At 47.8% G+C, this 13,776-nt stretch overlaps 1 protein-coding gene across 3 annotated transcripts; it reads left to right on the top strand.

Moving 5' to 3' along the window:
- The first annotated feature begins 375 nt into the window (after positions 1–375).
- On the top strand, positions 376–12,004 carry zbtb18 (zinc finger and BTB domain containing 18). 3 transcript variants are annotated; one of them, XM_062519974.1, is made up of 3 exons: positions 376–1,077; positions 3,322–3,402; positions 6,825–12,004. In XM_062519974.1, the coding sequence occupies exons 2-3, from the start codon at positions 3,390–3,392 to the stop codon at positions 8,552–8,554; spliced, it is 1,743 nt and encodes a 580-aa protein (XP_062375958.1). In that variant the 5' UTR covers positions 376–1,077; positions 3,322–3,389; the 3' UTR covers positions 8,555–12,004. The 3 variants fall into 3 exon arrangements, with proteins under 3 accessions (XP_062375958.1, XP_062375959.1, XP_062375961.1); XM_062519975.1 differs by lacking the exon at positions 3,322–3,402; XM_062519977.1 differs by lacking the exon at positions 3,322–3,402 and having other exon boundaries at positions 376–636.
- Positions 12,005–13,776: the final 1,772 nt, after the last annotated feature.

The following is a 13,776-nucleotide window of genomic DNA, read 5'->3' on the forward strand; positions in this document are numbered from 1 at the left end:
TTGTTTTATTTAGTTGTTAAACTGATGTTTAAAATAATGTATCAGTCATATTATAATTGACATCACAATGCTTTAATTTAGCCTACAATTGTTTGTAGGCTAGAACTGTTTTAAAATATTAACAATTTATGCAATGCCCTGACCAACACCCATAGTCGCCTAATTTAGCGAATGTAATCTTAGGCTATGGGACACATTTTGTTGTTAAGTAGGCTAATAAGCAACCTAGGCTGTGATGAAAAAATAACTAACACGGGATAACTTCATTATTTGGCGATGACGATTTTATAAACCCGAGCGGATTTCCTTTCCTTCAAATTGCATTTTTCATTTTGAGAAATTCAAGATGATTATAGCCGTCAATTCTATTGGTCTGTTCATGAATTTGGATAGTCACAATCACACAAATTGACTAGGCTAAATTAGCTTAATAAAATTAAAACTTTATGATCCATTAATGATAGCCTAAAAGTCGCGCCCCCATGTCTTGTCAACGTCCTCTAAATTATTCCTCCAGGTGTCTTGGGTAGGCGAGGCTACAAGGGCAGTTCGTCGCTTTGACTTCGGGTAGGCAGGTCGAAGGAGCGGAGTGGGAAGTGGAATAATGCACCTGTTCTTCGCTGTTGGTCGACCCCGGTGACTACAGTACCCACGTAACATTGCGCTGTCTCCCTCATTCTCTCTTGCTCCGTGCTCTGCGCCAGTCTGTTCGAGGAACCAGTTCGCTTGGCCTTTTTTCTGCCTTCTCACTGTTGCCTGGTGTCAACCTACACCGAGAAGCGACATCCCTCCCTCTTCCCCCCTCAGAGGTTGCTTCCAATTTGCTTTCGCCTTTCTTATCGTCACTACCATTGGCTTCTGCGCTGCCAGTCAGTCGCTTCCTTTTAGCAGGAGAGTTGAGTAGCAACAGCTCGGAAACATCTGGCTGCCGCAGCTATTCGCTCCCCGCTCGCTCGCTTGCCCCGTCTTTCCTGCTACTGCAGGTTGTTATGGAAAGCTGTTGAAAGTCAATCTAGTTATTTTTCAACCGAGGAGGATCTGAAGGAGGAAACAGGAACATATCGGATCTCGCTGTCTGTAAGTCCCTTTAATATCGTTGCCTGTTTGAGCGGATGAAAGAAGGCAAAGCCTGGCTTGTTAGGGGGGGGTAGAGAAAAGTAACGATCCTTTTCGAGCGACTGTTGTCTTTGCACATGAAATAGTTGCTATGTTAGCTCCTCGGAGATCGAGGTGTAGTGTGTTAAGACGAAGCATCTGGGCCTGCCGCAAGAATTGTAATACGGCAGGTTCAGTGGTTACTTTTATTTTGTTAGCCGTGAGCTAGCTTTTCCCGACTGAGAGGGGTCAGTGTGCGCGGAGGTTGCCGTGTGTGTTGTGACTGTTTGGTTGTGTATTTCTGACGACCATGTCCATCTCGTAGCTTGGGATCAGCTCCTTGCGCGTGTTTTCCCCGAAGGCGAACCGGGGAGATAGCTTTCTAACGGCGTAAATAGGCAGATAGGATTAGTCTGTTGAAGTTTTACAGAAGTATCATTAGCCACCTATTATCTTGGCACCTTGTGCTTCTAGCCCACTTGGGTTGTGTTTGAACATAAGTTTATTTCACATATCTGTAGCCTACTGAATTAGATGGGCGCACGCAACAATCAGAACTGAAATAATCGCATTTGCGTTAAATATGTAGCCTACATCTGTCAAAGCGATCCTCTTAGTAGTTAGAGTGTAGCCTAAGATAAAACAAGATTTAAAATATCAAAACAGGTAATTCTGTGTAATTCGTTTAAGTCTAAAATAGGAACTTGTGGGTAGCTTGGGGGCATTGTTGCCCAGGCGGAAGTTTGTATTTCATGTTTATTGATGTCCCATTAACGGATGAAGAATGATTGATTTCACTACTCTTGCGTTAGCGTGACATGTCAAATAACCTTCGTGTAGGATTTGTCTATAATATGTCTCTAAATCTGTCCTGTAGACTGAGAAAACTAGCCTACCCACTATACCTCTCCCACTGCCTCTTACATCTGTCTTGCTTACATCCAACACAGTTCTTGGATGCCAACTTCTTGTTAGAGACCTGTTTGTGTGGTAGCCTAGTTCAAACACGTGTAAAAAACCACAGCGTTTTCTCCTTTGCTGTTTTGTGTTGTTTTATAATATATATATTTTTTATTTCGAGAGTGGGCCTTATACAACCTTTTAAATCATAGCCTACTCTAAAATGTACATTATATTCAAATAAATGCAAACACTTTCCCACAAGTCAGTGCAAGTTGCAGTAATTGCTGAAGTAATAGCCTGCTGTCGCTATTGTCTGTCGTGTGGTCTACTACACATCGCAGCTTAGGCTACTTCAGTTTTCCCCCTCTCTGTCAGTTGTCCAAGCGGCTTGGTAAAATGAATGACGGTAATGGTGCAGTCACCGAACCAGAAAGAAGTCGAAAACAATATCAGCTGCGTTGGTCTGTCAGTTGCAAATGTGCTGTGTGTGTCTTTGTTTATGGTAACTGGAAGGAGAGGGGGAGAGAGCGTGAGGGTAGAGATGTGTGTGTGCAAGGTGGAGACTAGAGAGAGAGAGAGAAAAAAACTTGAGGGTATTTAAATTCTCTGTACAGGAAACTAGGTTAGAAAAAAGTGTCGGTTTTCACAGACCTATTTTCCAAAGTTCTCAATTGCTATGAGATTAGAGGACAGAGTGTGTGTGTGTGAGTGTGTGAGAGAGAGTGTGTGTGTGTGCGTTTGTGTGTGTGTGTGTGTGTGTGATGGGGGAGTTGGCCAGTTTTACACAGGAGAAGCACCTCACTACATTTCTCCCTCCCTTTACTTCTTTTAATTCCTGTCTTTTTCTCTCTCCCCCTTTCTTTACCTCCACCCCTGTTTTTCGTCTTTTTTAAAAGGGGGAGAAAGAGAAACAAAGTTGTATAGAGGAGAGGCTGGTGGCAAGAGTGTAGAGAAGCAGCATATGGCACTAAGAGGTGCACAGCTGGAGGTAGCATTTCCATCTGAACATGATGTCAGAGCAGCTGACAGACTGCCACCCCCCCCCCACCCCCCCAGTCTTTTATTCTAACGCACAGACTGGGTGTGTGTGTGTGTGTGTGTGTGTGTGTGTGTGTGTGTGTGTGTGTGTGTAGAGCCGCGTGCAGGAGGAGCCATCTCATTCCTCTCCAACATCTCCTCCACTTTGCATCTGTCCCTCACAGTTTGAGTTTTTTTCTTCTCTCTCTCTCTCTCTCTCCCTCCTCCTCCACCACCTCCTCCTCCTCCTCTTCCTGATCTCTCTCTCTCTCCCTCTCTCTCTTCCTCTATCGTTCCTTCTCTCAGTTCACTCCCTCATTGCAAAGGAGTTGCCTACAGCCTGCTTCACTGTCACACTGGACTGAAGCAAGTTCATGTATACTGCAGGTACGCTGTGTGTGTGTGTGTGTGTGTGTGTGTGTTTGTTTGTATGTATGTACGTATGCTTGTGTAAGTGTGTGTATATGTATTTATAAATATATATATCTGCGTGGAGCTGTTTTACGATGAGTTCCGGGAGCAGCACAGGGGCTTGTTTGTTAACAGAGGGCTGAGTAGGAGTAAGAGGAGGAGGGGAGGGGGGGCTGAGTGTGGGAGCGCTGATCCGTGATCTAGGAGCCGCTCCTGGGCTGCTGAGTTGCGGCGGGTGGGAGTGCGTCTGGATGGGGAAGCGCTGCTTGGGACTCTGGGTGACTGATGAACGGAGGTACGGAGGAGCAGTTGTTGTTGTTGTTGTCGAGGCGAGGGAGTTGTTGTCGGTGGCGATGAGTGGTGAGCTGCCGGTTCAGGAGAAGCATGTGGGGGGGTGGGGGGGTAGTCGGGAGGCAGGCATCCTGGAGAGCTAAAGACAAATGCCTTTTTGTTTAGTTTTTTTTTGTGTTTAGTGTGTGCTCGACTGCGTGCGGGCGCATGTAGAGGTGGTGGAAGTTGTCGGTCGTCTCTGGATGAGTTGGACTGAGGTAGGAGGCTGTTTGGATGGAGACTTTTTTATTGGTTATCTTTTTATGGCGTTCTTGAACATATGGTGAATATCTTGCCTTGCTCAGTATGTGTGCTTTTTTCAATTTGCGTAAAATGAGAAACTTATGATCTTTTATATATTTTTTTCCGTTGATTGCAATTAGCCAAATTAATTTGATATTATTGAAAGTCTGAATTAAACACAAAGGCCACTTCTAAATGTATAGCCTATTCCACAAGTGCCTTAAAGTAGCGTGGAAAAAATAAATCCTAAATGTTTTGAACAACTGTGTGAGGGAGGGAGGGGGGGGCAAGTAAAAAGCCGTAATAAAAAACCCTTCTTCTGTCACTCTCAGGCACTCTGCCTGGTCCGTCTTGCTTGTCTTAGCCCCTCTTTGCGTTGTGTCTTTGCCCGTCGTTTTTCTGTCCTGTTGGTGACTAATTTAGAACTTGCAGATTGGAGCAGCCTGAATTGGCTAGACAGCTGTAATCGCACCCCTCCTAGTCTTAATCTCTTTATCTGGGCAGCAGCTGCCATATGGCCCCGGTCGGTCAGCTGGATCAGATGTTTGTAAGCTTCCTTCCCCGGCCCAGCCCTCCCCTCCTCTCCCTCGCTCCCCTCTCCTTGCGCAGCTTCTCTCAGGCAAGGCAGGGCAAGGCGGGCGGGCAGCCGCCTAATTTGATCGCGGCCGGCTACCTTGCGAGCCGAGCTGGCCGCCTTATTTTTAGCCATCCTGGGGATTAGGATTGATGTAGACTACAGGGCACTTAAAGTGATTGTATGGTCAATCTGCTGTGGTGGAGCTGGTCCTCCTGGTGGAGGTGGTGGTGGCGTTGGGTTGTGGGGGGGGGGGGGGGGACAGTGATGGGGTGTGAGGAGTATGTGTCCATCTTGAAGTTGGGGAGGGAAAGAGGGTGTGTGTGTGTGTAATATTTATAATATGTAAAAGGGCTGAATGTGTGTGTATGGTTAGAGAGGAGGTTTGGGGGGGGGGGGCGGATGTTCAGTTTCTGGAAAGACTTGAGTAGGGTAGCTGGCCGGGGCGGGGGGAGAAGAGGGGGGGGGGGGCTTTTTTGAGGGGGGGGGGGGGGGGGTTGCTGGACATACAACCCCCCTCCCCCCCTCGCCCACCCGCCCGCCTGAACCCCTCGTAAACTCCCTCATTAAGGAAAATCTGAACTGTGGTTGAGATGGGGGTCGTGTGTGTGTGTGTGTGTGTTTGGGGGCAGGGGAGTGGATTGTAGAGGCGGGTTAGTGTCCCAGTCATTCTGAAAAGAGGAGATTTGAAAAGAGTTCATGTGGGTGCAGCAGTAAATATTGGGGAGCTTTCATTCTCTCACACCAGCCATGACTCTTTTCTCACATGGAACAGGTGGACCGCAGCTTTCATTTCAATCTGAAAACGCAATTGTAAAAGCAGAAATTTAGATATTAAGGAAAGGAAATATTTTTTTTAGTAAACAAACTAAAATAAAATAAAATAAAATAAAATAGAATGAAATAAAATAAAATAGAATAAAATGAAAAAAATATATAGTGGAATGTATAACTGGATTTTGCGGTTTATAATTTATTACTAGATATTGCGCTTGGAATTCATGACCGGAATTTGCTGTGAGAATCAGAGTTGTGAATGTACAATTCCATTGATTGTGCACTGGAATTGTATGTGTGTGTGCGCGTGTGTGAGAGTGTGTGAGATGTTCCGTTGGCCGCGCGACACACGGGGCTCACCTTAAAGAACAGGTTGACCAGGCAGGCGCTGTTAATCTGTGGGCCCTGGTCCAACTGCGGCTCCAGGATGGACGGCCTCGTATGCTCTATGGACGCGGCGGTTCGCGTGGGCAGTGTGTGTGCCTCAAAGCCTGTTACCTAAACAGCGTGCCTCGCAACCGCACAACACCACACCGTACACGCCGCCGACTCACACACCGCACCGCACCGCTCGGCCCCACGCCTAAGACACGACGGGTAAAAATAACCAGTGAGAGGATAGAGCTCAGGAGAGTGTGTGTGTGTGTGTGTGTGTGTGTGAGAGAGTGACTGTGTTTGTGTTTATGGAATAATACACATAGGCATCTGTACGGGTGGAGAAGTGTAAACCTCTCTTTCTCTCTCTCACTCACTCACTCACACACACACACACACACACATACACACACATACGCAGTGTGTTGGTCTCTGTTAAACCAAATGAAAACCAGTTGAGGTTATTTTATTTTAAGTTGCGTAATTTGAATTTTAATATTAAATCAAAAGAAAAAAACCCGGGCAATAAATATATGTGAAAATGAACTGTTAATAGTCTTACTGTAATACTCATTAGCGCCGTTGGTGTGGATGTGAAAAAGTACGTGAATATTTTTGTGGGGTTTTTTCTCACTTTTTCATGTTTCATGTTTGCAGTCGGAGGATTTTTGTGCTGGCAGCCAAGGGCAGAGATAGAACTGATGATGACAGAACATGAGATCAGTAAAGACGGCGAGCGTGTATAGCCAGTGTGTGTGTGTGTGTGTGCACGTACCCAAGAGATTGAGACGGAGCGTGTAGAACCAGTGTGTGCATACCCAAGAGAATGGGACACACTTAGCAGATGTAGAAGTGCTCTAGACTCTTTAGAAAGCCAAATGGTACATGTGTTCGTTCTTATTCATGCGTTCAAATGATGCGTGTGTTCATTCTGACTTTTGTCTTTTCTCTCTCTCACACACATTTATTCCATACCTCTCTTCTTCCTGCTTATCCTCTCTCCCCGTTCTATCCTTCCTCTTTCTCTCTCTCCGTCCCTCTCTCTGTCCAGACTCTTCTCTAACGTGTGTGTGTGTGTTTTCTCTGTGTGTGTGTGCAGGTTATGAAGACAGCATGGAGTTCCCTGACCACAGCAGGCATCTCCTCCAGTGTCTGAGGGAGCAGCGGCACCAGGGCTTCCTGTGCGACTCCACGGTGCTGGTGGGCGAGTCCCAGTTCCGGGCGCACCGGGCCGTGCTGGCGTCCTGCAGCATGTACTTCCACCTCTTCTACAAGGACCAGCTGGACAAGCGCGACGTGGTCCTCCTCAACAGCGACATCGTGACGGCGCCGGCCTTCGCCCTGCTGCTGGAGTTCATGTACGAGGGCAAGCTGACCTTCAAGACGCTACCCGTGGAGGACGTGCTGGCCGCCGCCAGCTACCTGCACATGTACGACATCGTCAAGGTGTGCAAGAAGCGGCTGAAGCAGAAGGCCACGGCCGAGGCGGACAGCACCAAGCGCGACGCCGACGACGCGGCGTCCAGCTGCTCGGACAAGGCCGAGAGCTTCTCGGAGGGCGGCAGCACGGGGAGGCCGGCCACGGCCGACCTGCTGCTGGCCAGCGACGACGACGAGGCGGCGGACGTGAAGCGGGAGGCGGCGGCGGGCATGTGGATGCGGCTGACCTCGTCGGAGCGCGCGGCGGGCACGCCGGCCACCGCGTCCAGCCCCGGGCAGGGCGAAGGAGTCGGAGCGGGCGCCGTGGGCAGGAGGCGGGCGGCCGACAGCAGGAAGTCGCCGGCCGGGAGCCCCAGCAGCTCGACGGGCTCGCTGTCGCGGCGGTCAGTGGCCTCGCGGAGGGTGTCGTCGGACGCCGACTGCGTGCTGGACCTGTCGGTCAAGTCGGGGCTGGCCGGAGGCCCCGGGGAGGCGGTGTCCAGCCTGCCCTTCCTGCTGGGCGGCGGAGGCGGAGGGACGCCGGACAGCCTGGTGCAGGGCGGCCTCGTGCAGGTCAAGCTGGAGAAGGACACGGGCTCGGACGACGAGGACATGGTCACCAACGACTACGAGCTGGACAACAGCCGGGTCAAGGAGCGGACGACCTCGCCTCCCTCTCTCCTCCTGCCCGGCGGCAACAGCAACCCCACGGTGGGCGCCGTTCTGTCCGCGGCCCAGCGGCGCTTCGGACTGGAGGCTCACCTGTCGGCCCTGCGCGAGGCGGCGCTCCCCGGCGACCTGGACCGCGACGAGAAGCCCGGCGACGACGACGACATGCTGGGCGGCGGGGGCCTGGGCGGCGACACGGCCTCGGAGCGAGCCCAGGCGGCCTCCGACGCCCTCCTGCCCTACGTCTCCAACATGCTGGGCGGCCCGCACCCGCAGATCTTCATGTGCCCGCTCTGCAACAAGGTGTTCCCCAGCCCGCACATCCTGCAGATCCACCTGAGCACGCACTTCCGCGAGCAGGAGGGGGTCCGCGCCAAGCCGGCCGGCGACGTCAACGTGCCCACCTGCTCCATCTGCGGCAAGACCTTCTCGTGCATGTACACGCTCAAGCGGCACGAGCGCACGCACTCGGGCGAGAAGCCCTACACCTGCACCACCTGCGGCAAGAGCTTCCAGTACTCGCACAACCTGAGCCGCCACGCCGTGGTGCACACGCGCGAGAAGCCGCACGCCTGCAAGTGGTGCGAGCGCCGCTTCACGCAGTCCGGGGACCTCTACCGGCACATCCGCAAGTTCCACTGCGAGCTGGTCAACTCGCTCTCGGTCAAGAGCGAGGCGCTCAATCTGCCCGCCGTCAGGGACTGGGCGCTCGAGGACAGCTCGCAGGAACTTTGGAAATGAGGCAGGCGAAAAACAAAACAACACACACACACACACACACACACACACACTCACTCACTCTCTCAAATACATCTGTGTGTTTGAGTAAAAAAACAGAAATGAACAGAACTGCTTTTTAAGTTATAAAGCTAAAACATTTGAAATGGCATTTGTTCTGATGAAAGGTAAGGGCATCTAGAAGCGTAGGGGTAGGAGGGAGGGAGGGAGGGAGGGAGGGGGGATATCTGAATCAGTCATGTTTCTTTTGTGTTCTTTGCAAAACTCTTGTTGAATTGCACTTTAATAACACATGAAATGTTACTACTGATTAGTTCTTTTTTTCCTATGTTTGTTTTGTACAAAACACACGGACAGTTGCCCGTTATACGTCGATGACACGCTCCTTCAGTTTTTACTTTCCGAAATGTGTAAATACACACAAACAAAAAACAGAATTCTATACACTCCGCAAAAGCGTCGTCTGTCGTACTGAACCGTTTTCATGACGAATTTTTCAGGTGACACACTTACGTGGTGACAAGCTCAGATTTCAGATACACTAAACGGGTACTGTGATGACGAGTAATATACCTGTACACACATTTTTCTCATTGACAGGAGAGAGGGGTGATCTTTAGTGCACTACTAAACATTTGCAAAATCTCTGATCTGGTTGTATGTGTGTGTGTGTGTGTGTGTGTGCGTGTGTGTGTGTGTGTGTGTGTGTGTGTGTGTGTGAGTGAGAAAAAAAAAAACGTATGTGAAGAAACTGAACACGGGGAGATATTGCTGGTTTTCCTAACACTCCTGTACATTTGTTTTGTGGTTGGGAAACTTGACTGATGGCAGATAATGTGGCACTCATGCAATGTACAGTTTCCTTTTTCATATCAACGGAAGCATTTTTCTAAACAAACAGAGGACTATCTTTTCACAAGTAACAATTCTGTGTCATGTTTTTTCTCCCCTTCCGCTGCAGTCCTTAAAGCCTCCTTTTTAAACTGAAATGAAGTGTAAGGGGCACACACACACACACACACACACACACACACACGCATACACACACACAAACACACCACACACAACACTGTCTGTTGTGTTTTTCAGAAATTCTTTCGGAAACCGGGATCTGTTGTTGCATGAAGTCCAACCTGTATATTTAAAAAGAAAAAAGACAAAAAACAGATTTAAAAAATCCAATGTGAATTGCTGTATTTGCTATACACTGTAAATGAGCAGAAGTCAATTGCTCATTGGATCCATTCTTTTTGATTTTTCAAATCATATTACTATTACCGCTATGGAAGTTGCATGAATTTAATTTATCTCATGTTTTTTGTTTGTTTGTTTTAATTTTGTTTGGCATTTGAAAAGTGTAATTTAATCAGTTTTTTTGTCCTAAGTAGTTTATTTTATAATCTTAAAACTTTTGATTTTGTTTCTCTTCTCCCTGGCGAGAGACTAGGGACGTAGAGACACTCTGCTGGGCTGTGAATTGGTGGTCTAAATGCACTGAAGTTAGGTTTCTGCGTGTATGTGTTCTACAGAAAGAAAAAGAGAGAGAGAGAGAGATAACTGGAAAAAAAGAAAGAAAGCAGAGAAAGAACAAAAAAAGGTAAATGAGTGGAAGCTTCTCATCAGCGGTAGAATTCAGTGTAGACTGAGCCAGTCCCTCCAAGGGGTGCCTGTGTGTGTGTGTGTGTGTGTGTGTGTGTGTGTGTGAGAGAGTGGTCTGTTAAGGTGTCCTCATTCACACACTGGGTTGAAAGCCGCCCACCCACCCTACCTGCTGCTGTGGTGTGTGTGTGTGAGGCTACTGCTGCCCACCCAACTCAAACCGCAGGTCCCAAATTTATATGTGTGTGTGTGTGTGTGTGTTTGTTTATTCTCTTGATTGGCACTTGCTCTGTGCATGTCACGGCCTATGGGGCTACATCCCCCAGTTTAACGAGGACACCTGGCTGTATAGACTTAAATGAAACTTTGAACAGAACATTGCTTTTACATCTCTCACACTCCGTGTGTGTGTGCGTGTGTACGCACGTTTGTGTATGCGTGTGTGCGTGTTTTAAAGATCAAATCTGTATTCCTGATAGGATGAATTTATTTGGCATACTCAGATGCACCTTCTTAGGCTTAATGAAATTACCTGCGCTCTGCAAAGGAAGAGCAAATTCTGCGTGTGTGTGAGTGTAGCATTCTGCCCTGCTTTTCTCGACTCCTACAAGAGTCCAAGTCAGTCATGCTGATTACGCATGTCGGAAAAAAGAATTCCACTGTGCTGCAGACAGAGATTACAATATGCTCTTTTTTAAAGAGCTCTTAAGTCTAAATTAAATTAACTTAAATTATGGGCTACGAGTTGTCTCTCCTCAACCCTGAGGAAACTTATTTAAAAGTGTACAAATGTACCTACCAAGATATTAATGGTAATAAGGACGTGTTTAGTTCAAAGACACTTAGTTCTTCGGGAGGGGTGTGTATGTGTGTGTGTGTGTGTGTGTGTATGTGTATGTGTGTGGCCTGGGGACTGGCTGTCTACTCTGACCCTGAGTTTCACACACACGCAGTGTGACCGCCTCATCTGGTGAGGAGAGTGTGTGTGTGTGTGTATCGCTGAGCGGCGTGTGTGCTGACGTTCGTGTTTTGCACAGTTGTACCTTTTCCTCCTTGTTGCACTCACATAAAAAGAAGTATGGGAAAAAAAGATCTCATTTGTGGGTCATTCTGTTGTTTTTTTTTTCTTTTCTTAGTTTTACATTTCCTCTGGCTTCTACTGTTGTACATGACCGCCTTAATGCTACTGTAACCACACCCCCTCCATATCTCGTTTTGCTGTTTATAAGGTTGTAACTGGAAATTATGGAAAAAAAATGTCACTTTTTTTATTTGAAAATTTATTTATAATTTTATTTCACCTTTCTTAAGGAAGAGAGTCAAGCTGTGAAATGGCGTGCTTAAACATCTCCATTATATTTCAATGTTTTAGGTTACTTGAAAACTATAAAAATGTATCTGCTGTTTGGGAGTAGAGAGAAATAAACAAAAACAAACAAACAAACAAACAGATAAACATAAACAGGAAGTTAGTGAAATGCAGGTGTCACAGTCTACACTTAGGGGAGTCTGGGAAGATGGGGGACAGATACGCGAGGGCGGGGGGAGGACAATCACTGGCTGGATTTAAAAAAGAGAGAGAACGGACGGCAGCGAGTCGGACTCTCGTCGTCTTCCCTGCTCCGCAGTTTGGGGTTGGTCAGCGTTGTCTTGTTTATGAAGTTAGACTTTTAGCTTTGACAATCATAGTATGTTTTTATTTTCTTTTTTTTCTCTCTCTCTCTTTCTCTCAAGGGAAGTAAATTCTGGAGCTGTTTAGTTTTGTACTTTTTTTGGTGTGCTGTTGGTGAAATGAAATGGAAAAAAAAAATTTCTAAATTGTGTGCAAACTGCAATAAATTATAAGACTCTTGATCATCCGTGGCCGAGTGGGTTATTGTGTGTGTGTGTGTGTGTGTGTGTGTGTGTGTGTGTGTGTGTGTGTTTAGAATAGCACAGTAAGTACACAGGGCACACTCTGCTCTGCGGTGTGAAATCAAGTTTGCTCGGAGTGTGTTGTGCGTGTGGAGGAGGAAGGGCCCACCGCACAGAGGTTTGTTGATTTGGTACTGTCCGGATGCAGCCCCCTCAATTACACTCTCTCTCTGTCTCTCTGTCTTTCTCTCTCTCTCTCTCCCTCTCTCTCTCTCTCTCTCTCTCTCTCTCTCTCTCTCTCTCTCTCTCTCTCTCTCTCTCTCAGTTTCTGAAATATCTGGCTGGTGTGTCTGCATAGGCGTGGGCTGGACCTGGGAAAATGTGCAGCAGCTTGTCGAACACCAACCAGCACACACACACCCCCACCCACCCACCCTCCTCTTGTGCGTGTACACACACACACACACACACACACACACACACACACACACACACACACAGTCACCACTAATACAAGTACACACTCCCACAACCTACTGCCAAAACACACTCTAAGTACAGTTCCACAGAAAAAAGTACACACACACACACACACACACACAGATTGCCGTTATCTGGAGCTACACCGTCTCATTCGTCGTAAACACACACTTACAGATGCGTTGCAGCCCGAGCGCTCTGATGTGAGAGTTGGTCATCAGCGGAGCTCTACAGATGGTCCCCACTGTAAGCACACACACACACACACACACACACACACTATCCCTCCCCCTAACCACCACCCCCTGCCCATTTCTTCCTAATCAACACAACTAGTCTTCATTTCCCAGACACTAAGTCCCCAGCCCATAAAGGATCTCATTGTTTTTTTGTTAGCCTGCCAATTAAACATGACCAGAAGTTTAATGCTTTGGTTGTTGTTTTTACTTTTCTCCTGCTTTTTAGTACACAATGTGTTCATATAGTTTGGCTGACATCTCAAACTTGAGATTTGTCAATGAATAATAATGATTTGCAGTAATTCAGTGACGGCGTGTTATCAGTAATACAGCCTGCCCAGTCAAAATGTAATTTTCTAAATAAATAACTATTAGCCATTAAACTATTTAATATATTTTCAATATTTTGGAAATTTTCTAAAACTAAAAACACCTTGAGACATTATGGTCATGTATGCACATCCCTGCAGAGATCTGAACACAAAAAAACCCAACAATCTTTTCAGGCCGTTTGCCGGCAGATCATATGGGAAACTCTTAACATCTGCTTGGAGGAGCCCAATTCTGCTGTTCTCAGATAGATTCGTGTGTGTACGTGCGTGTGTGTGTGTGTGTGTGTGTGTGAGAGAGTGTATGTGTGACTGTGTGTTAGAGGCTGAGAGTGAATTTAGGTCATTAATTTGTAACTGTCCTTTGTTTACTTAAGGAGGCAGGACAAAGGGGCAGCTGCAACAGCATTTGGCTGTGCCGTAGGGGGAGTGGGCTCAACATGTTGGAGAGAGAGACCAGCTTGGGTGAGGAGCTGTGTCTACTGCACACAAGTTTGCCGCACTGCTCGCTGCCAAGCCGACGGGAGGCTGGAGGTTGGGGGGGTGCTGGGATCGGAGATGGGGGGGGGGGGGGGGGGGGGGGGTGAGGGAGGGTTGGACAGGGACATGGCACATGGTGACACCAGGGCCGACTCGGCTGCCCAAGTCTCTGCGCTAAGGCGGCTGACACAAATAGCGACACCCTCCCCTACACACACACACACACGCACACACACACACATGC

This window comes from Sardina pilchardus, chromosome 18 (genome assembly GCF_963854185.1).
Source record: "Sardina pilchardus chromosome 18, fSarPil1.1, whole genome shotgun sequence".
Classification (NCBI taxonomy): domain Eukaryota; kingdom Metazoa; phylum Chordata; class Actinopteri; order Clupeiformes; family Clupeidae; genus Sardina; species Sardina pilchardus.